The sequence below is a fragment of the Boleophthalmus pectinirostris genome, unplaced genomic scaffold (assembly GCF_026225935.1).
Source record: "Boleophthalmus pectinirostris isolate CB_2022bp ecotype Guang Dong unplaced genomic scaffold, ASM2622593v1 HiC_scaffold_18, whole genome shotgun sequence".
Lineage (NCBI taxonomy): Eukaryota > Metazoa > Chordata > Actinopteri > Gobiiformes > Gobiidae > Boleophthalmus > Boleophthalmus pectinirostris.
The window spans coordinates 44,438,910-44,461,731 of NW_026571133.1; the positions used below are offsets into that span (position 1 = coordinate 44,438,910).

Below are 22,822 nucleotides of genomic sequence, written 5' to 3' on the forward strand. Positions count from 1 at the left end.
CCGGCCCTGCGCACTGTCCTCTGGTGCTGCTCATGGAAGAATAATCCAATCATATCATAGCTCCATGGCTCTGCTGTGCGGGGGAGAAGCAGGAGCGCACCGGGACCAGCGCACTGATGCGGGCTCTGCAGCTGGACCACGACCAAAGCCCGAAATAATGGTGCACTTTGCATCTTCTCTGGTGGAAAATCATTTCTTCGCTTAGAATGTTCCATAGTATGGCATTATTTCTCTATTTTTATGGAAACCTGAGAGGGTGACGCAACCAGTTACAGTTACAGGTCAGCTCTATGGCCACACGCACGAAAAAGATGCATAACTTTAATGCCGCCCTGTGGAAAATTACCAGCAAACGTAACATCTCCATGGAGACAAAAACAGTGCAGGAGCTCCATCAGAAGTTACGTAGTGCACCTTTAAATATGAATATGTCAAGAGCCATAAGCATCTCAGAAAAGAAACAGGGCTGGGCCTAGTTTGGACTTGGATGAGAGACCTCTGGGAATACCAGGTGCCACAGACAGTGGCAAAACTACTGTTGTGTCCTTAGGCAAGGCACTTCACCCACACTCTATGAAAGTGGTGTGTGTATTGATAGTGGACGGAGGGCTGCTGGCACAGATGGGCAGGCTCGCTTATGGACCTACACAACAATAACTTAGGACCAGTGTGGTACATTATTCACTCACATCACACTGGGGTGACTCTGACCATCTGGAATAACCATCTGTAGAAAACAAATGCATTCATATAAAAGCATAAAGCACATCAAATGGATCTAAGAAAAGATTTGCTTACTGACAAGCAGCACATACACCTGACTGAGTATGGACGAAGTAACAAACAAATACGACTAAAGTAAAACACGTTTCTGAAAGGGCTTTATAAATAAAGATTTATTATTATTATTATTATTATTATTATTATTATTATTATTATTATTATTATTAAAATGAATTGCAACAGCTGCACACCAATTTGAGAAACACTGGACCAGAACAGAAACAAAAGACTTCCACAGCACAATTAAGTTTATTACTGAACACATTGAACACACCACGATGCGTTTACTGTACACATAAAATGCGGCTAATTTACAACCATGCAGAGGGTCACAAACAGAATCTCTTGTTTGCACTAAAATAGAACTTTACATCTGCAAATATACACCACAGAAGAGCACTGCACTAAAACATGAAGAGAGAACTCCTTTTAAGAAGTTCAGATTTATGTAGACTCTCTGACATATTTTTGACTTGTGTTAAAAGTACAGTATGTAACTTTTTGTATATTCCTCTTAAATTAAAATAGGTCCTCTGTTATCTAGCTGACATTTGGACAGTTCAAGTAGTTATTCAGAAATCTAAAGCCAGGAGGGGTCCTGTGGGAATGTTTCAGCACATTTAAATAAATAAGGAAAATAAAAACAAAAATAATCATTATCCACAGAACACACATGCTGCGGCCAGTGGACATGACTAATAAATACTGTACACAGGAGCCCCCCTCCTGAGTGAGGGTTAGGCCTTCAATAGATTAAAGCTGTAGTATGAAACCTTAGGGTATAGGCTACCAGCTTGTTGCCATGTAGATGTATTTGCTTAGAAATGTTCCACAGTATAGCATTAAACTCACCACCATAGATACAGGTGACTCCAAGCTTCATAGTAGTAGAAAGCCAGCAGCTGAATGAATGTAAGATAGACACGTTAATGCCATACTGAAAAACATTCCAGGCAGAGCTAAAACATCTCCATGGAGACAAGCAGGAGACTTGTGGACACTATTTTCATTTGTTGATAACAGCTTCTGTATGTGTTACCATGAGAGGCTGAGTGAAGGTCTGGAGCACAACAACACACAACTGGGGATACATTGAACATGTGTCAGGTGAGTTCCACTTGATTCAGGCGTGTGCTTGTGGATGGAGGAATAATGTGTCCCATATATCATAAACACTAAGTGTGTCCCACCAAATGAACCGGAGCAGGTCCCACATACTGTCACTGAAAACCACATGACACCCACCTCAGATCCTAAAGGATTTCTCAAGCCTTTTTCAGACTGTGTCACTGTCTGTACATTTGTTGATGAGGAAACCACACTGATATGTTCAAATCCCCCAAAAAGTATTTAGCACAACACAGGAAGAATTTTTGAATGAATGAATAAACCAGATATAATGTGTATTATCAGTCTGTCTCCACATGTGTAAAGCACACCACGACGGTGGGTAGGGAAGATAACGGTGGTGGACAAGTGTGTGTGTGTGTTTGGGGGGGGTAGTAGACTGCTGCAGGGGAGTTAGACCATGTGGTGGGGTAGTAGAGTGCAGCAGGAGAGTTAGACCATGAAGCGGTGCTCTTTGCCATCGTGAGCCATGAGGATGACGTTGCGGTTGGAGGTCCAGATGAGGCGTGCCAGTTTGAGGTGGTTCTGGGAGCCAGGGGAGGCGGGTTGCACTGGAGGCACCTGATATGTCTTTATGCAGCGCAGCTGAGGAGCCGAGTTCAACATGCCAATGCTGCCCAGCAGGCTGGTGTTCATCTGCAGAAGGACAAACAAGAATACACACATTAAAGTCAAATCACACACAGAAGATTACTCCAATGTAAAAGCAATGTCTCTTATGACTATCAGGCCCTCACCTAAAGCATCTAGCGTGTCTATACTTACCGTATTTTCCAGGATATTAGACGCGCTCTTAAGCCTCTAACCCCATCAAAAAACGGCCGCGCCCCGCAATCCAGAGCGCCCTATACACGAATCCACTCAGGTGTCCCAGCATGACTTCAGTAAACTACAAAGCCGCACCACCCGCAGAACACACAAACACACACGACAGACAGCGACCACACAGCAAAACACACCCACAGACACACTCATCACTCCACGCCGACGAGGAACGGAACGGAGGAACGAACCGAAAAAGCGAGTGCAATGTGTCACTTCTAGACACGACTGAACAACTGAGTCACTGCGAACACGCCGACAATCCGTTGGTCCCAGACAGCACCCTCCCTACACGCCACAACTGAACAAAGCCCAGAGTCACTGTGAACGAACAAACAAACAAAACCACTCACCCATCACACTGTTAGGTTTCCTTTAAAGTTTGGTGTGGTTTATTTGTGAAAAAAGTTCGAAAATAGACCATTTAATGACAGTGCGTCTTATAATCCAGAGCACCTAATAGCCCGGAAAATACAGTAATTAAAATTCATTTTTACAATGTAGTACTTTTACTTCACTACCTCAGAGTACTTCCATCTCTAGTACATTTGAGAAAAGGACTGAAAAGTAAAAAGTACTTTCCATATGTATGTTTTACACATGAAGCACCACACGGTACCCATAAGTTGGTTATATAAATAATATAGATTGAGGGAACATAATGCACTTTGATGTAATTTCATAAATGTTCAGATCTATGTTCAATCACAACAGCATTATAGAGGGGCCCCGAGCATATTGCATGAGGGCTCACAGGACCTCTTGTGTGTACTCCGTAAGGACAGAGAGCAGTGAGGTGTGTAACAGTGAGTCCGTACCTGCCAGAAGGAGATGTGGCTGTCGGCGTTGGAGTAGGTTGCCAGGTAGCGTCCATCTGGAGCGAAGGACACTGCTGTGATGGGCCCCTTGTGTCCGTGGATGTTCTGAGCACAGACCAGAGTGCACATCAAACACACATTCACACGCATGTAGGGTTTTCAGAGAGCAACAAGCGACCAAGCTCCCAACTACGAATGGAATTGTGACTGATGTTTTAAAAGGATTCGGTTCCTTTTCTGTTCAGATTTTAAACTTGTCCAGAATACAAAAAAGTGAAATATGAACAAACTGAGAATAAGACACAAAATGTAGTTGTTTATGAAGGAAATGATGGTACTTCAATAACTGAAGCCTTTGTGATTTACAAATCCTGATTTAGATCTGATTGCTTATAATTCTGTCATTACCACTGACTGTATATGGTGATTGTCAAGTTTATTAACATGAAACTAAAAACACCTCTTTGATGAAGCAGAAGTGCCACTTGAGAGAAAGTTCAAAAAAATACAACCTTGGCGTCTATGATGTTGTCTTTCAGTACAGCCCATCGCAGCAGCATTCTTAATATGATTTCTCTTTAGGTGTAGATAACATAAAAGCATGTGTATGATATTCTCAAAATGAAAGGAGTTATGTTACAAACAGGTCTGTGCTGGAGCGGCTTATGAGCAGCATCTCCAGGGAGCATAAAACACTCCAGAGCAGCTGCAGTGTGGGGGCAGAGATTGTGTTAGGGTCCACTCACACCTGGACTGTGACAAAATAACCCACAGTAATATGTCTCCCATGGCAACAGCTGTGAAGCCCACCACACAAACATATCCCAAGTCTGATCCATCATCAAATCAAATATAACTGAGGGTGCAAAGGTGCAAAATCATTGGCAATGTTGATGTTGTGAATCACAAGTTGAATAGATCCATAGTTACATATGTAACTATGATTTTATAAGCTATGAACGAGGAAGTGACACTGGTGCCCAGTTAGCATGCAAGTTGTTGTTTAGTGTGTCACTCAAACTAAAGCACCATGCTTATACACTCATAATTAGGATGCTACGGATATAACATATGAAATGTTTTGTTACAATCTGCCTCACATCCACTGAAGAATCACCCAAATGAGGACTCATTTAGAAAGCTACACCTGCACCTCTGTACACCTGGACATGTGGGTGATCAGAGGAGTGCTGACCCTCCCAAACCCCAGAATAGCAGATGCTCCCAGTTGGCCTCACTACAGCGTGTATACCTGACATTTGCCCGTGCGGACATCGTAGAGCGCCACAGAACCCTGGCGAGCGCCCACAGCGATACGGTGACTGCGATCGCAGTAACCCACCATGTAGAACCTGCAGCACAACACAACATGTTTCTACGTATGAAGGAAGAAGAGGGAAGGGGCAGAAGAGGAAGACAGTGGAGCATAGGAGAAGAGGAGAGCAGAGAGAGGAGAGGAGAGAAGGAGAAACGAGGAGAAAAGGACAGATGAGGAGAGAAGACGAGGAGAGAGAGGAATAGGAGAGCAGAGCAGAAGTACTAACCTGCAGATGGCAGGGAAACACTCCTGCAGACCCTTCTTCTTGACCAGAGAGCCCTCGATACAGTACATGATGATGTCCATAACCTGAGGAGCACAGTACAGCTTTAAGGATAGCACAAACAGAGTGTCTGTGGAGGACCAGATTTATGAATCAGCATTATTTTATGGTTTTGAGAAAAAAGTTAATATCTTATTTGTAGTATTAGCAGACATAAATGCTGGGCCTATATGTGGTCTCACAAAGGATCTGGTTATATGATTTCATTGTGGATTCTGAATCAGAGAGGCCAGTGACATCTGCAAAGAAGGTTCAAGGAGCATAACTGTGACAAGGGAGCATACACCTGATCACACACATGGGCTGCAATTCTATGTTCAGTGTGGATAGATTGGGATATCTGACCTCCACGAGTAAGTCCACCACATCTGCAGGCATCTTCTCAATCAGGATGTCCAGCACTCGGAGGATCTCAGTCTTGGCCCTGGCTAGAGTGCTGGTGTGCACGTTCTGCTGAGACTGGGAGTTAGCCTGAGCCGCGTTGAATCGATGCACCTACCACAAACAATTTGACAGTTACAAGTTTTCCACTGTTCTTTGGCTGCTGGTGCTGTGTGGTGAGGTGGGTCAGTGTGGTGGAGTACCTCTCGAGCGATGGTGGTGATGAAGGCGGGGGGGCGGGCTGTGGCGATGAGCGACAGGGCGTGGCGAGCAGAGCGGGCCGAGTCAGCCGGAGGGTTCAGAGGGAGACCCACTGTCACACTGAGGACACACAGGAGGTTAGAAAGAGTCCAGTGTCCACAGACCACAGACCAGACCACAACCACGCCTTCTGTCACTTGCTATGTAGGGATGTAACAATAACCAAAATATCGTGATATCGTATCGCCAGAAGTCTCAAAATATCATCTTTGTGTTTCACAATATATTGAATCTATTATATTGAAGTGTCTTTGCTTAAATAGATGTTATGATGCAGCAATAACTAAAAGACCATGATCCTTTGCTGATTCAGTGCCGAACATGAACAAACAAATTAAGCACTTCTTAATTATTTGTATTATAAGAGTACCAAAAGGTTTTCAAGGCATTTTAAAAAGGAAAATGTAGCATATTTTGGTTTTGGTTAGTCTCCACAAAATATCGCAATAAACATTGTATCGTGAGATGCATCTTGTGAAAATATTGCATTGAGAGATTTGGATATTGTTACATCCCTACTGCTAGGACAAATACATTTGTGTTAGTGGCACATGCCACTGTTACGGACATATTATAAACATGACACACTGGACAAAATTTAAATTGCAACTCCCTTAAAATCATGAATCATGAAATTGTGAAAATCTAAACTCAATCAACTCAACACCTATTGTGAATGTTCTGTGCCAAAGCCTGAAAGCTGCTGGTGTGCCCTGGTGTGTGTGAGTGACAAAACGGCAAATGCCAATCCAAACAAGTGCTAAGTACAGAGGCTGGAGTAGATGGACAATTGTGACACTGGGAGCAAGTGTGGCAAGTGTGGCAGGTGTGGCAGGAGGGGCAGGAGGGGCAGGAGGGGCAGGAGTGGCAAGTGTGGCAGGAGGGTCAGGAGGGGCAGGAGTGGCAAGTGTGGCAAGTGTGGCAAGTGTGGCAAGTGTGGCAAGTGTGGCAGGTGTGGCAGGTGTGGCAGGTGTGGCAGGTGTGGCAGGTGTGGCAGGTGTGGCAGGTGTGGCACTGACTTGGCGAGCTGCTTCTCGGCATCAGCACACAGCTCCAGCAGGCCCAGCAGCACGGCGGACACGTCCATGTAGGGCTCCCACACGGTGAAGCCCCTCCCGATCAGGTCGATGGCCGTACGGCGGATGGTACTGTGGGCCGGCAGCTTGGGGCTGGGTGGCTGCAGCAGGAGGAAGGTCAGGGCTTTACCTGGAGCACGGAGCAGTCAGGGATCAGGGAGAACCAAAGAACCCAAGAGACAACAGGGTACACTCCACAAAAGCAGTTTTGCTGAGAGTTTATTAATAGTATGAATATGAACTGCCAAAGCACACAAAGTGCTAATGGTAATTAGCATGAACAGAGGGCATACTCACATGTGTGGCGGGCCAGGGAGTAGTTGGAGCCTCCGCTGGTCAGGCCAAAGCCCTCTGGAGCCTGGCCCCCTGTCCGTGCACGGGCCCCTTTTGAAGGCTCAATCTCGGCCCCAAACTCGGCCCCAATGACCCCCAGCAGGACGATGGCCGTGGCCTGTTTACGCCGCTCCTCATAAGAATTACAGATCTTCTTGGCGTTTGGAGGGAGGTTGGACAGACAGCCTGAAAGAGGGGACTATTTAATGCATTCATAATGCTGAAGGGAGATACAGGGCACATTTTCACAGAATAGAGTTAAGGCCATTTATTAAAGAAATGCACATTTAAAAACACGTTTATTTGAGAGAAGACTAAAATATGAGCAGTTAATCTAATCCGAGACCCTCCTCAATTTCACAACATGTTTGGAGAGGTCTAAACTACAAGGTTCACAGCTTTTACAAAGTAACCATTCAGTTTTCAGTGTCAATTTGATAGCATTTAATCAATCTTGAAGCATTAAACTAAACAAATCACCTCCACCAAAGCACAGGAGTCACTGGTTGTCCACAGGCTTGTAATGTGTAAATGTAACTTTCCTCATCCAATATTCATCATAAACTACAGGCAAAGGGGGACTAGACAATACTGCTTTACTTCATCCCTACTAACCACCAAAAACAGAATGTTCTCTTTGTGTGTGCGTAGAGAATCATTCAGTGCTTTCAGCACTGCACTCTGGCATCAGTACAGCTTCATAGAACCATGGTTACATTTGTAACTTTTGATGTTTTTTGATGTTTTGACCAGTGTGTAGTGCTCTACTGGTTCAGATGCTGCACACTGATGCGAATGGGGTCCAGTGACTCCTGCACCAGACCTGGGTCAGTCCTACCTGCAGTGATATCATCATCTGCAACATCCATCTCCTCCTCTGGGAGCTTGCTCTCTATTGGTTGAGCCTCTGGAGGGGGAGGGGCAGGTGCTGGCTGCTCTGTGGTGGCTCCAGCTGGAAAAACAAAAACAGAAATCAGCCCATAATGACTACTATGCTCTGGACTAGGACAGGAGGAAAGGGGACCATCAGAGCCCATGGGAGCCCTGGGAACGGACAGACTGGTCAGACTTACGTGAGCTGACCGCGTCCACATACTGAGGCAGGTACGGAGCCCACATGTCGATGGTGTCCTTCCGACCGGACACCCCGATCCTCCTGAGCTCGGCCAGGAGCAGAGCCTGAGCCGCCTCACGTACCTACAGCACAGCACATTCAGCACAGACTGTTGCAAGAAGATGTAATATCACTATACATACATACTAAAATGTTCACTGTCATGTTTAAAGAGGAGCTGTTACACTTCTGTGGGGAGTCTGTGGGAATTCATTCTTAACACATGACATTTAGATCAACATGTTAGTTCTTATTGTTTTGTGATATTTCTTTACTCAGTTTGACCCAGACAAAGTGAAAGTGATGCTGTTAGAGGACATTCTTAATAAGTACCCATATTCTGTTTTTTATTATGGTTTTCAGCACATTTGATGAATTTGTTTTAATACTAATCAGAGCTTTGAGTTTTGAAACTTGATTAAAGGTCCTATATTGTCCAAAATTGACTCTTGTGAGCTTTAAGCCATGTTTTAATGTTACAGCCTCAAAAATATGTCTGGGGTTGTGTTTTGTTTCATTCACAAATGCTTGAGTAATACTTTATTATTAGTATGTCAACATCTCCAAAGCTCCAAATGCTGTTCCACCTTGGGATGTCATGAGGTGGTAGTTTTCAAGTTAACAGATGCCTTTTATCTTTTAGTTCAGCAGAAATGAGCAGCTCCAGTGGTAAAGATGTATGGAGTTTAAACCATAGTGGAGCACTTCCTGTATCACCACATGACATCACAACAGAGTGTTTTCAGTCTGAGAGAAGAACTCTTGTGTGTTAAACATGTGTGAATGAAACAAAACACAATTCCAGGCAACAACATTATAACATAGATCAGAAAGTAGCAAAGTATGGGGCCTTTAATGATAAAATAAGACAAGGATAACTTAATAGTAGTCACCTCGAGGCAGCGGTCCTGCCAGCGCCGGGCCAGCATCTCCAGCAGAGGAGGCCGGTACTTGTCCAGCCCCAGTAGGTCAGGGAGCATCACACAGTGCATGGCAGCGAGCTGGCTCCAGCCTTCAACACAAGCACAGGGTCAAGCTATGGCCTTCCAACACAGATAACACACACACACACACACACACACGAGCCTACTGCACTGAGACCACAGTAACACACACACACAAGAGCCTACTGCACTGAGACCACACTAACACACACACACACACACGAGCCTACTGCACTGAGACCACAGTAACACACACACACACGAGCCTACTGCACTGAGACCACACTAACACACACACACACACAAGAGCCTACTGCACTGAGACCACACTAACACACACACACACACACAAGAGCCTACTGCACTGAGACCACACTAACACACACACACACACAAGAGCCTACTGCACTGAGACCACACTAACACACACACACACACACACACACACACACACGAGCCTACTGCACTGAGACCACACTAACACACACATATACACACAAGAGCCTACTGCACTGAGACCACAGTAACACACACACACACAAGAGCCTACTGCACTGAGACCACACTAACACACACACACACACACACACACGAGCCTACTGCATTGAGACCACACTAACACACACACACACACACACACGAGCCTACTGCACTGAGACCACATTAACACACACACACAAGAACCTACTGCACTGAGACCACAGTAACACACACATATACATGAGCCTACTGCAGTGAGACCACATTAACACACACACACACACACACAAGAGCCTACTGCACTGAGACCACACTAACACACACATATACATGAGCCTACTGCAGTGAGACCACATTAACACACACACACACACACACAAGAGCCTACTGCACTGAGACCACACTAACACACACATATACATGAGCCTACTGCAGTGAGGCCACATTAACACACACATATACAAGAGCCTACTGCAGTGAGTCCACATTAACACACACACACACAAGAGCCTACTGCACTGAGACCACACTAACACACACATATACATGAGCCTACTGCAGTGAGACCACATTAACACACACATATACAAGAGCCTACTGCAGTGAGTCCACATTAACACACACACACACAAGAGCCTACTGCAGTGAGGCCACATTAACACACGTTAAGAGCCAGAGCCTACTGCAGAGAGTGAGGCCCTGCTAACACAACAACTGCACAAGCTGGAGGAGTACAGGTTGGTTGTTGGTGCTGGGAGCAGACACATGCACAGTGCAGAGCAGAGGCAGGGATCAGAGCGAGGGAGAGCTGTGCTGGAGCAGAGTGGACCACACGGACAGGGAGCAGGCACAGGCTGGGACATAATGGGGTTACTTTTGTCTCATTAATAATCATAAATGCTCAGAGGGTGATCTACAGTCATCTACAGTCATTGGTTTGTACATGGGCTTTGATATCCACAAATGTATTAGCAAATAGATGTGTATTTCTAAATATATCTTTTTTTTTTCATTTACAAAAAAAGGGAAAAAAAAATTACATATGTAAAACTGAAAATTCAGTCTGTAAAATTCCTGGATTACCAAATACATAAATTCACAAATTCAACTGACGTAAAAAAGAATCTCTCAAAAATATGTCATTAGGAAATCTGTGAATTTGTGCAATTGGTGATCCACAAATGCGAATCACATTTTACAAACTGAATTTTCAGTTTTACAATTATTATTTTGCAAATGCAAAAATATATATTTACAAGTACACATCTGTTTGTAAAGACCAAAATACAAGTTACAAATCCTAAATTTGCATTTGTGTTAAAACACATGTACAAACCAATGACTATTTGTAGATCACCCTCTGTGCATTTATGAATATTAATGAGACAAAAGTAACACAATAGGACATAGACCTACATAAAAAGCACATTTGGTAAGGAACTTGTTTGAGAGGCCTGACTTGTAAGGGTTAGAAAATTCTTGTTTTCTTTAATGAGAAGATCTACAGCCAAAAGTACAAGGATGGGAGCGGAATTCAGACTTTGAAGGGGGATATTTGACTGTTGTTATGTTAAATGGTATTGATACTAATTTTATTATGTTTATGTTTATGCTTTCTGAAAATATTTTAAGTAAATTTAACTTAAACAGGTAAACAGTTTTTTGTTTTGTTTTTGTTAACACACTCACATTGTTCTGTGGAGTTCAACAGTGACCGCCCACCCCCTGGTTCCAGAAATAGATTTTAAATAAAAATTTCCCATCAACTTTCCAAATAAATACATGTATAAATCTGTGATTCTGGAGTTGGGACAAAACAGGCTTTGAAAATTATTTTAAAAGCTCTACAGAAATGCAAAGGAACAGATGAACAAAACCATGTTTAAAAAAACAAAAAAAAGTAATATTTCCTGATGCAGTTCAAGGATTATCAACTATGTCAGACACACAAAGACACAAAAAATGTTTCCATTACAATCCAGCTAAAATTGTAACTTGTAATCTATGCTGTAAAAAGGGTACTTCCCATTGTGTCCAATTAAAGTATATCTTAAATTGTAATTTTATACTTTTATAAATTTTTGGGTTTCATAATATTTCAATTTCAAAGAAATATTTTTCAATTAATATTATAAAAAAAAATTTTTTGTAAATGATCAACCCAAATCAGGCTGTAGATTTCACTGTCCTCCACTACTTTAAACCACATGTGTAAACTGAATAGCCAAATTCAAGTTACTTTCCAAAATGACAAAAACACTCTCCAAAAGCATGGATCTGACGGAGCTGACAACAAACAAAATGTGTGAACTCTGCTGAAAACAGAACAAATATGTTTAAATCCAGATGAAAACAGATGCCACAGGTTTAACACTGACCAGAGTCCACAACACTAACAATTATTCCACTTTCAACCTCTGAACTCACTATAGCAGAGGAAAGACCACTCTCCTCCTCCCTCGCCCCCGTCTCTGAGTCTGCACCTCCCCTTCATCCTCTCTGCCTCTCCTTTGTTCCCACAGTGTTTCTATATCCCCTTCTCCCTCTCTTCTGCCCCTCCAGGAGTTTTTATTCTGAGAGCAGTGATTTTACATATTTTACATCATTTATAAGTCTATATATCTATACAACTTATGACTTTAGTTAAGAAAATTGGGAATTAAATGTGTTATTCTTTTCTTAGTTTGTAGGTTTGTCAGCTACATTTGCCAGGTACATTTGTCAACTCAGTAGCGACTGATCAGCTCTGTCAGACATGAAATCAAAGGTATAAAACACAGATGTACACTGCAGCTAGTTTGTTGGAGCTGCCAGGCTGACCTCACTAAAGGCTCACTCCAGCATTGTTTAAATAAATGGATCCGAATGGACTGATGGAGTTTCCAACTGTGTTGGTCTTAAATATCCAAAAGTGTAAATATGATCAGTGTAAATATGTGGAAGTGCTGTGTTCAGTACAGTAAAAGTAACAAATGAGGCCCTCCGAGATGTAAATAATTATATTACTACCTGATTTAATGAGGTTTTTCAAAATGTCTGATGGAGTTGACAAAAAGTTCGGACACTACTTTGACAAGATGAATTTTGAATAAAAAATGCTCTGTATGAAATGAACCGCCCTTCCCTATGAGCCATCTCAGATATAGCTGAAAAAAAATAAAATCTATAAACTTCTAAAATACCCAAATGAAAGAATCTCACATTTTAGCTCAATCCCTTGAGTCGTTTCTGAGTTATGGTCTGTTGAAATTTTGGGGCCATGCTAACTTTTTCTGAAGCCTTAATTTATAAACATGTTTGAGAGACCAGAACTTCAACCAGAGCTAGCAAGCTGAACATTTGTATAATTGTAGATTCTTGGTCACAGATTCTGAATCTGCTGATTCTGTTGATTCTGTCAAATACTGAGTATCTTTATTAAGGAGGGCGCTGTGGGTCCCCAAAATCTCCCACCATATTTGTGGTACATTATTTGTGATGGTTTTGGTGGCACAGTAAAACGCTCTGCTACAAGGAGCAGTCTTCAGACAACTGACAGCAATCAAATATTAACTGACCCCAGATGTTTGAGTGGGTTTCACAAAACATATAGAATGTAAAGTTTTTCTTAACAAGCTCTGAAGACATTACAAACCATGAACTTACTTCCAAACTAGAAGAGCTACAGCAAGACAAATACTGAATGGTTCTAGATCACACCACAGTTTCATTCCGGTGTCAAATGGTAAATTAGAAAAGAGGAGAATATCTCAAGATCATTTATGAACTGAAGTGTCAGTTTCTGAAATACAAAATGAGATTGTGCAGATTTGTCTCTGTACCAGCAGGTCAGTACGTACATGTATTTCTGACATCAGGGGGTTAATTGGGAATATTTCAGAGTGTTCAGATGAACATGGTGATGTCTATGTGAGGTTCATGAATGGAGACGACAGAACCGTCATGTGTCCTCCTGAACATCAGCAGAACCATGTTGGGTTCCATTTCAGCACAGAATCTGTTGTATTAAAGTACCAGAAGTTCAGAAAAGAAGAGCACAAAATTATCGCCTTGACACTGCAGATTATGACAGAATCCAAACATGACTTCTGAAGTTCATTAGTAATTAGGAACACTTAGTGTGCAAGATCCCAATACACATGATCTACATGTAGTGTGTACATGTCCAGTATGTTGGTATTTTCCACTGAGGTTGTTTTTCACAGTGAATTTTTAAAATGTAATATGTAGCAGTTGAACAAATAACAGACCAGATTACTGTATTTTGGTAACTTTTGTCTCAGTATCAAATTTTTCCTTGTTAATGTTACTGCCTTCTTGTAATATTTTGGTGCAAAAATAATACACACGGTGATACTGAAAGACATGGTTATAGAATCAGAGACTTTGTGATTTAACAGGCAATGCATTTTCCAAATGTAATTTTCCTTTGATCAGTTTCCATGAATACTATCTTAACTTTTGTTGCTTTACTTATACATCATGAAAAGCTGTTTCTTTGTGAGATAACAAATTAACTTCCTCAAATAAAAATAGAATAAATAATGCAAACAAACCTTTTTTTCATAATTTTGTACAGAGTTAATAGTTGAATTTTCTCAAAGGATTAATGACACTTTTCCAATGTACCACAAATAATCTCCAATTGTCTTCCCTTATAACAAGCAAATAGTGTTTAAGTCCATTAAAGGTAACTGAACCTTTCTGCAGGTGGAAAAGTACCTAAATTCCACCAAAAATTACCCTTGAAAGCTCATTTTCAAAAATTCAGATTGAAATGAAGGAAGTTAATAGTAGATGTTTTTATTACTTTAAACTAATCAGAATATGCCAGAGTTTCTCTGGTAAAAATTTGATCAACATCTAACTGTGCCACATGGGGAACCGAGGCTCCAAAGAAGGGGCCAAAAAGATCGTCTGGTCTGTGATTGTATTTGGGACTCTACACCATCCACATGAAAGTTCAGAAAAGTGTGAGATTGTTGTCAGAAATGGTCATTCTCTCAAATATTCAGGTACAACTGTTAGTTTGTAAATATCTGCTTGGAGTAAATTGAGCGGCAACCAAATGTGAGATTTTGGGGGCCCACAGTCAAATATTGATTATCTTTATTAAGGAGGGCGCCCCTTAATAAATCTAATCAATATTTGACAACAGATTCAGAATGTATGACCAAAAATCTACAATAATACAAATGTTCAGCTTCCTACCTGTATTTTTTATGACATTATGGTCTCTAAAACATGCTTATAAATTAAAGCTTCTGAAAAAAGTGAGCATGGCCCCAAAATTTCAAAGGGTATCATATAATTGAATGCATTTTGTTCACATAAATAGGCATTATAAATGTATACATACAAAATAACACTGAATTAAAAATTTTCATTTACACTGAAAAAAACAGCAACAAAAGACGTTTCAAATAAATGCCCTCAGAACAGATCGCTCTTTGATTTAACTTTGTAAGAGAGGACCTGTTTTTATTCTCAGACATCATCAGAATAATAAAATAATAATAATATTGTATCCAAACATTTGAAAGCTCAAGGCTGATCAGCTCTGTGGTAACAAAGACCACAACTATGACCGCAAGACCTATCATTTTATTTCAAAGCTGTTTCTGAAACTTGGTGGTTTAAATGTGCTTTCTGGGCGTGAAAACAACCGCGTTATGGATATTGGTGACCATATAGCCGAGTAGCCCCATAGTGCCTTGATCTTTGGAAAGTCTGTGGGGAAAATGAAAGGAAAGTTTACTTCTGGAACCAGAGCAGATTTGAAAGTGGGTGGGACTGTGGAGCTGCATACTGACAGCACACAGACAGCACAGAGCACGAGCAGAGGAGGAGTAGAGGAGCACAGAGGGAGAGCAGAGGAGGAGAAGACAAGGAACAGAGGAGGCAGAGCACAGGAGGAACAGAGGAGGAACACAGGAGGAACAGAGGAGGAGCAGAGGAGGAGCAGAGGAGGGAAAGAGGAGGAACAGAAGAGTAGGAGGAGAGGAGGAGGAGCAGTCACAGGCACAAAGGAGGTGAAAACAGGAGAGGCATGTAGCAGTGGAAGCAGTGGGGTACTTTACTCTCAACTACTGAAGACTACTTTGACTAAAAGGGTCCTATTCATATTTTCATGTGTTTAAGACGCTGACTGGACCAGTCTATGTGTGAACCACCAACAGCCCAGTGTGAAGGAGCCCGTAGGCCTGTGTGAAGGAGCCCGTAGGCCTGTGTGAAGGAGCCCGTAGGCCTGTGTGAAGGAGCCCGTAGGCCTGTGTGAAGGAGCCCGTAGGCCTGTGTGAAGGGAGTTCACTTTTAGCCTGTGCTCTAATTAGATTAATTAATGGTGGTCTTGTCCTGGTTTCAATCTCACTGAACAGTAGTTAGTCTGGATGAAAGTACCTTCGTTGACTGAGGGGATGTTAGGATTAACTTGGGGCCCCTGTGGAGGGCCACCAGGGGCCCCAGACCCAGGGGCAGGGCCAGGGGCAGCGGCAGCAGCTTAGAGAAAGACAAGGAGAGAAACAAAGTCAAGAAGAAAGACAGAGTTAGAAAGCAGTCCAGAGCAAAGCAGCGGAGAGCAGTGATCAGAGGGCCATGGGGGGCCCCTACACACTCCATGAGCGGCCCCTACATGAGGAACATGGCTAGACTCTAGGTCAGTGTTGTACCAGACCTCCTAATGCTGTGCCTGCTGAAATAAAGGGATTTCCAAACTGCTGAACAGGGGCTGCAGACCAGAGACCTGCGCTTAGGGTGAGACTGAAGCAAATACAGTTTAAGTCCCTTTCATTGTCAATGTTATCTGTGTGTGATATTTGAAACATTAAGATGGGTATGTGCAGTGACAATACATTTGAAATGATGCCATCTGATTTTTATAGTGTATTCCTCTGTGGTCAGATCAAGTCAGTTCTATCTCTATGTCATTACATAACATAATTATGCAGAGAGAACCTGCCAGATCTTCCCCGGGATTCCACAGACACATTCAAACAGCAAACATGAGATGGTGAAAAATGAGTGCTCCTAAAGCTGCTGCTGGACATGACACAGAACACGAGGACACCAGGAGATCATGGACCATGAGATGAACAGAGCAGAGCTACAGAGCTGAAGCCGTGCAGTGTGTGTGGAGCAGGACTTAGTGTATGGAGAACAGCAGAGGTATGGCACAGTGGTGTTGGGATCAGAGGATGGGTGTACACTTTATAATAAGAGTTAGTTGCTTTGTGTTATTTTGTGGCGACGAGGTGGTCAGGTACATGCAGCTGTGACAGATCAGAGGTATTATAATGCCTCTCTATTAGGTGGTGTTACATATGCTCCTTAGATGCAGTTCTAAAGCAGAGGAGTGGAGTGGGCATGTGACTGTGAGGGCCTGACCTTGTTTGATGTGAGCCTGGGGCGGTGGGCTGCCCTGGGACACAGAGCTGCTGCGCCGCTGGCTCTCAGGGGTCCCTCCGGGACGAGGAGGTCTGCACACAGACATACAATATTCAGCAGGGTGCAGGCGCAGCTTACAGGTCACTAGTCCAGTCAGAGACACTGTCCATCAGGCGTAGGGACAGTGGTGCTAGCTGTCCCTGCATTAGTAGCACAGCGGGCAGGGCAGCAGACTCACCTGGCCGGGGCCTTCTTCATGTGCTCTCCCACAAAGGTGGCATTGGTCATCCCCATGAGGGTGTTGGCCAGAGAGATGACAGACAGCAGGTGCTGGGTGGTGACCGCTCGGGAGAGTCCATATGTGCCTTTGCCCACGATGTCCGACAGAGTCAACTTCCTCCCTGTGGCCACAGACAGCTTCCTCAGCAGGGACTCCTGAGGAGAGGGGAGGGGACATATTTCAGACTCTTTTACCATAAAGCAGAATGTTACAACTAAACATGTGAGGTAAAAGATTTGAAAAGTCTGAATAAAAAGTTATTTTTACAGCAGGGAAAAAAAAAGTACACATTCATACTACACATCACCACACATCATTGTCTGACGTCAAGGTAATTGAATGCAACTCAGTAACTGCAGTTTTAAAGATCACACTACTTTTAGTATATGCCACAAAGTGAGACTGGAGAATCTCACAGTTGAGAACTTCAAATGTGAACTAAAACTGCTGCTCCAGAGCACATAGAATAAACACAGGTCACAAACTTTGTGTGGGCATTGTGTGGGACTAACCTTGAATGTGGGCAGCATGAGGGACATGTGGCCTCCTCTGGAGATGAGGCCGAAGGAGATGGGGCAGTGCGGCCGGAGCATGCCCAGGCGGTCCAGGCAGATGAGGTCCAGCTGCTGGTTGAGGCCCCAGGCGTGCAGGCAGGACATGAAGAGCTTGGCCGTGTCCATGGTCAGGTTGTACTCCAGCAGAGACAGAGATTTAGACTTCTCCTCACGACGCCTCTGTTCTTCCTCCTCCTCTTCATCATCATCAAGAAGGTGCTCCTTTATGGTCTCCTTCATGGTCTCTTTCACCTGAGAACCAGAGCTAAGTGAGGAGCGCACAAGAGCTGAACTAAAGGAAAGACCAGAACTGGACTAAAAGCAGTATAAACCAGGACTAAACCAGGACATGCGTAAAACCACTACAAGCAAACCACAGCAAATTCAGTTTTGTATTTGGTTTGTAGTACAAAGTTATCACATGGGCAATAAAGTAAAGCTCCAGTGGGGTACTCCTGAACAATGTCCTAGGGCATGTAACAGTGTACACATACATTTGTATGAGGCGTGCATCTTGTCCTATGTATTCAGTCCATGGCTCTTATATGTTTCTCTTATCCAGGATAGCTGCATAATACAGGCCCCACTAAACTACAACAAAAGGATGATTCAAACTAAACCAAAGGCAAACCAGGTCTATGCCATGCCTCTGGAGGTCTACACAAAGTACCACCTGCAAAATGATTTGTCTTTCTGAGTACAGAGCTAAACCAGGTCAAAAAAATTTGACTAATCCAGGTCTTATTTAGTCTTAAACTTCTGAAATAGAATTACAACTTTGCTACAGTACCAGTAAGCAAGAGACAATCCACAGGAGGAATAAATATGGGTCAAACTGGCTCTAAAGCCTGAGTAGCACCCCTGCTGATACCACAGGTCTACCTCACCTGTTTGAAGATCTTATTAGCGAGGAAGGATCCGCCCTTGTCGGCCCCGGCCTGGCTCTTGTGCAGGCTCTCGGGGGACACCAGGGTGGGGTTGGGTCTCTGAGCCTCCTCTGTCAGCAGTTGGATGATGACGGCCTCCACGTCGAAGAAGAGAACGTGCATGTCCGGGTCGCTCAGGTTGGTCTTCATGGCTTGCACCACCAGTGCATTGTGGGAGTACTTAGGAAGGTTCCCCTAGGAGCACACACACTTGTGAAATGACTTCACTACAGTCATGCTATTTTAATGATGAAATAATTCAGGTTGAATCAGTGATGTAATGCTACAGTGTTCAGATTGAATTTTTTACTAAAAATGAATAACCAGAGATGTTTGAGTGAAGTTAGCTTTTGATTTGATGCCTGAATGAAAGAAGAACACAACCCCAATGTGTAAGGGTAAGCAGTGCATGTGTAACGATGAGGTGTGTGTGTGTGTAAAGGGTCAGCTGTAAGTGTGTAAGGGTCAGCTGTATGTGTGTAAGGGTCTGCTGTATGTGTGTAAGGGTCAGCTGTATGTGTGTAAGGGTCAGCTGTATGTGTGTAAGGGTCAGATGTATGTGTGTAAGGGTCAGCTGTATGTGTGTAAGGGTCAGCTGTATGTGTGTAAGGGTCAGCTGTATGTGTGTAAGGGTCAGCTGTATGTGTGTAAGGGTCTGCTGTATGTGTGTAAGGGTCAGCTGTATGTGTGTAAGGGTCAGCTGTAAGTGTGTAAGGGTCTGCTGTAAGTGTGTAAGGGTCTACTGTAAGTGTGTAAGGGTCTACTGTAAGTGTGTAAGGGTCTGCTGTATGTGTGTAAGGGTCTGCTGTATGTGTGTAAGGGTCAGCTGTATGTGTGTAAGGGTCAGCTGTATGTGTGTAAGGGTCTGCTGTATGTGTGTAAGGGTCTGCTGTATGTGTGTAAGGGTCAGCTGTATGTGTGTAATGGTCAGCTGTATGTGTGTAATGGTCAGCTGTATGTGTGTAAGGGTCAGCTGTATGTGTGTAAGGGTCTGCTGTATGTGTGTAAGGGTCAGCTGTATGTGTGTAAGGGTCTGTAGTGTGTAAGGGTCAGCTGTAAGTGTGTAAGGGTCTGCTGTAAGTGTGTAAGGGTCTACTGTAAGTGTGTAAGGGTCTGCTGTATGTGTGTAAGGGTCTGCTGTATGTGTGTAAGGGTCTGCTGTATGTGTGTAAGGGTCAGCTGTATGTGTGTAATGGTCAGCTGTATGTGTGTAAGGGTCAGCTGGGGCGTACCTTGTCTGCGTTGTCAGCGGCCAGCAGGTTGGTGGCCAGCGTCTGCAGTTTGTGCTGGGCCATGTTCTTGAGCGCAGCCAGACTGCGGCGGGTCATGGCCTGTTTGAGGTTGACCGCAGAGTGGCTCAGAGCGTCCACAGTGGCAGGGGCCAGCTCATCACACGCACTCAGGATCTCCACAGCGGTCAGGCCCATAACACAGCGGTCCAGGGCTCCTACACAAATACACACACAGACATTTTCACTTGTAAGCTCTATCTAACGGTTTAGTAAAAACGAACATTGATAAGTTCGTCTAGTAGATGGGGCTGACCAGTGTCCATCTGCCACACATAGACAGAGCCGTCGGAGCAGCCCACCACCAGGTAGTCGTCGGCTGGTCTCCACTTGATCACCTGGATGGGGAACAGGTGCCTGGAGGCCAGCATGATGCACTTCCTCTCCTTCAGACTCAACAGCCCCACTGAGTGGTCACTGGCCACGGAGCACACACAGTGCTGCACTCGTGTCTACAGGACACACAGGAGACAAGAGTGAGCTTATGCAACCACCGCCAGGGCCAGAGGACAGGGCCATAAAGCCCATCACTTTCTATTAGGGTAAACCTCAACATGACCTAATTTGAACATAATTAAAATCCTGTACAACATGCTTTTTGACCAACCAGAGAACCAAGCTGGTCTCTAACCAATCAGATGCAGAAAAATCTGCTCCAGGAGCCAAACTATTTGGCATTGCACAAATATATATTTCACACATTAAGATTGCTATAGTAACAAACGGCTGCTTGAAATTGTCCTCAAGTCACATCATCTGGTTATGTACTCAAATGTATGTATTAAAAAATACGTCATGTGGTTTTGAATGGATTAGTCTGTGTTCCAAGCAGAAGCCCTGTTCCCTCTGCTCTCCCCATCACAGCCTTACACTGCAGTTCTCAGGTGGCACCAACAGCTGGGTGATCTCTCCTCCATGCACGCAAAAGATGTGCTTCATCTCTCCAGTGAAGATGTCCCACACGATGACAGAGAAGTCCACTCCTCCAGACACGAGGGCACGCTGGTCGTAGCGGGGGGACACCTGATATGGGTACAGCACACAGGTCACCTTGTTCCTGTGCCCACGCAGTGTGCGGTGAGGAGGCCAGCCTGCAATATACACTCACACTCAGTCATGATGTTTATATACATCACCCACCCAACTATTATAAAGACTGTGCATTGTAATGCAAGTTTATGTTTGAATTGAGTTTTTGTTTTCTTTCCTTCTATCACACAAAAATAACAAAGATCAACACAAGCACAAAACAGTCCACAGAAACAGTATTAGTGAACAGATTTTTTTCTGCCAATGAAAATGTGTGTTCTGTAGAATTTAGAGCCTGGTCATTCTCTGATGACCAAACAACAGGGAAATCTTCTGTGTCCATTCACACTGTCTAATACATACCATTGCTCAGACCTCGTACCAGCTTTATGAAAGCACATTTACTGAATTAAATGAAGTAAAGTTAATGTGGCATACACATGCAGATCATATAATCCCTTCATATTAGGTTTAGTTTGATTCAAAAATAATAAATAGAACATTACACAGTGACCTGATAATCACAATTACTGATCACCCAAGCCCAAGAGAAACCCAAGACCTTCTTGCTGTGAGCTAAACACTACACCACTGTGCCCCCACTAACTCATCAGTGCTGACCTCTGACCTCAGTCAGCATGTGTTCCCCCTGTATTACTGACCTCTGCCCCCTGCAGTACTGACCTCTTCCCCCTGCAGTACTGACCTCTGCCCCCTGTATTACTGACCTCTGCCCCCTGTATTACTGACCTCTGCCCCCTGCAGTACTGACCTCTTCCCCCTGCAGTACTGACCTCTGTCCCCTGCAGTACTGACCTCTTCCCCCTGCTGTACTGACCTCTTCCCCCTGCCTGACTCCCCCCCTGCACCCTGCTTCCCTGCAGTACTGACCTCTTCCCCCTGCTGTACTGACCTCTTCCCCCTGCAGTACTGACCTCTTCCCCCTGCTGTACTGACCTTCTGCACTGACCTCTGCCCCCTGCAGTACTGACCTCTTCTCCCTGCAGTACTGACCTCTGCCCCCTGCAGTACTGACCTCTGCCCCCTGCAGTACTGACCTCTGCCCCCTGCAGTACTGACCTCTGCGCAGCATGTGCTCCCCCTGCAGCAGCTGGACGATGGCAGTCTGTGTGGCAGGGACCAGGATGATGCTGCCGTCCTCGCGCCCACACACCAGCCGCCCCTGCGCTGGGATGTACACACTGGCTGTCACCTGCAACACACACAGCAAAAGGTTAACTCTGCACCTGCCTCAGCGACAGGGACCCTCTAACAGGAGGCAGGGGCAGTGTGACAGGAGGGTAGGGGAAGGGACAGGGGCGGACCTTGATGGGCTGCTCTTTGCCGGGCAGGACGCTGAGCTGGTCAATGATCCCAGAGGACACGGGCAGCAGGCGGTCAAAAGACTCCTGCAGGCTGAGGCTGGAGGACACCGGCAACTCTGTGGACAAAACACATGTCTCACCAGAGGACAGAGACAGAGACAACCACACTGAGTAACACCCAGAGGACAGAGACAAAGACACTGTGTAACACACTTGTGGGGCTGGGGTCCTGCACCTTTGGTATTGCACTTCAAAACCTGGCAGTGTGCTCTAAATGTACTTTTGTTGTTTTCTA

The 22,822-nt window shown here is 44.2% G+C and overlaps 1 protein-coding gene across 3 annotated transcripts in view; it reads right to left on the reverse strand.

Annotated features, from left to right (window-relative positions):
- Nucleotides 1-1,013: 1,013 nt before the first annotated feature.
- Nucleotides 1,014-22,822, reverse strand: part of LOC110159938 (WD repeat-containing protein 7) — a 29,347-nt gene continuing 7,538 nt past the window's right edge. For 2 of the 3 annotated variants that reach the window (XM_055153889.1, XM_020924535.2), the window contains exons 11-30: nucleotides 22,528-22,643; nucleotides 22,283-22,415; nucleotides 21,044-21,264; nucleotides 20,430-20,625; nucleotides 20,117-20,331; nucleotides 18,846-19,079; nucleotides 17,917-18,210; nucleotides 17,363-17,559; nucleotides 17,125-17,216; nucleotides 9,211-9,329; nucleotides 8,277-8,400; nucleotides 8,042-8,155; nucleotides 7,168-7,389; nucleotides 6,814-7,000; nucleotides 5,737-5,854; nucleotides 5,498-5,647; nucleotides 5,096-5,178; nucleotides 4,804-4,903; nucleotides 3,552-3,656; nucleotides 1,014-2,547 (exon numbers count right to left, since the gene is read on the reverse strand). In XM_055153889.1, the coding sequence (XP_055009864.1) occupies nucleotides 2,344-2,547; nucleotides 3,552-3,656; nucleotides 4,804-4,903; nucleotides 5,096-5,178; nucleotides 5,498-5,647; nucleotides 5,737-5,854; nucleotides 6,814-7,000; nucleotides 7,168-7,389; nucleotides 8,042-8,155; nucleotides 8,277-8,400; nucleotides 9,211-9,329; nucleotides 17,125-17,216; nucleotides 17,363-17,559; nucleotides 17,917-18,210; nucleotides 18,846-19,079; nucleotides 20,117-20,331; nucleotides 20,430-20,625; nucleotides 21,044-21,264; nucleotides 22,283-22,415; nucleotides 22,528-22,643 (3,224 nt within the window). In that variant the 3' untranslated portion in view covers nucleotides 1,014-2,343. Of the gene's footprint in view, nucleotides 2,548-3,551; nucleotides 3,657-4,803; nucleotides 4,904-5,095; nucleotides 5,179-5,497; nucleotides 5,648-5,736; nucleotides 5,855-6,813; nucleotides 7,001-7,167; nucleotides 7,390-8,041; nucleotides 8,156-8,276; nucleotides 8,401-9,210; nucleotides 9,330-16,140; nucleotides 16,240-17,124; nucleotides 17,217-17,362; nucleotides 17,560-17,916; nucleotides 18,211-18,845; nucleotides 19,080-20,116; nucleotides 20,332-20,429; nucleotides 20,626-21,043; nucleotides 21,265-22,282; nucleotides 22,416-22,527; nucleotides 22,644-22,822 lie in introns of all 3 variants that reach the window. The other variant, XM_055153890.1, reaches the window with a different exon arrangement.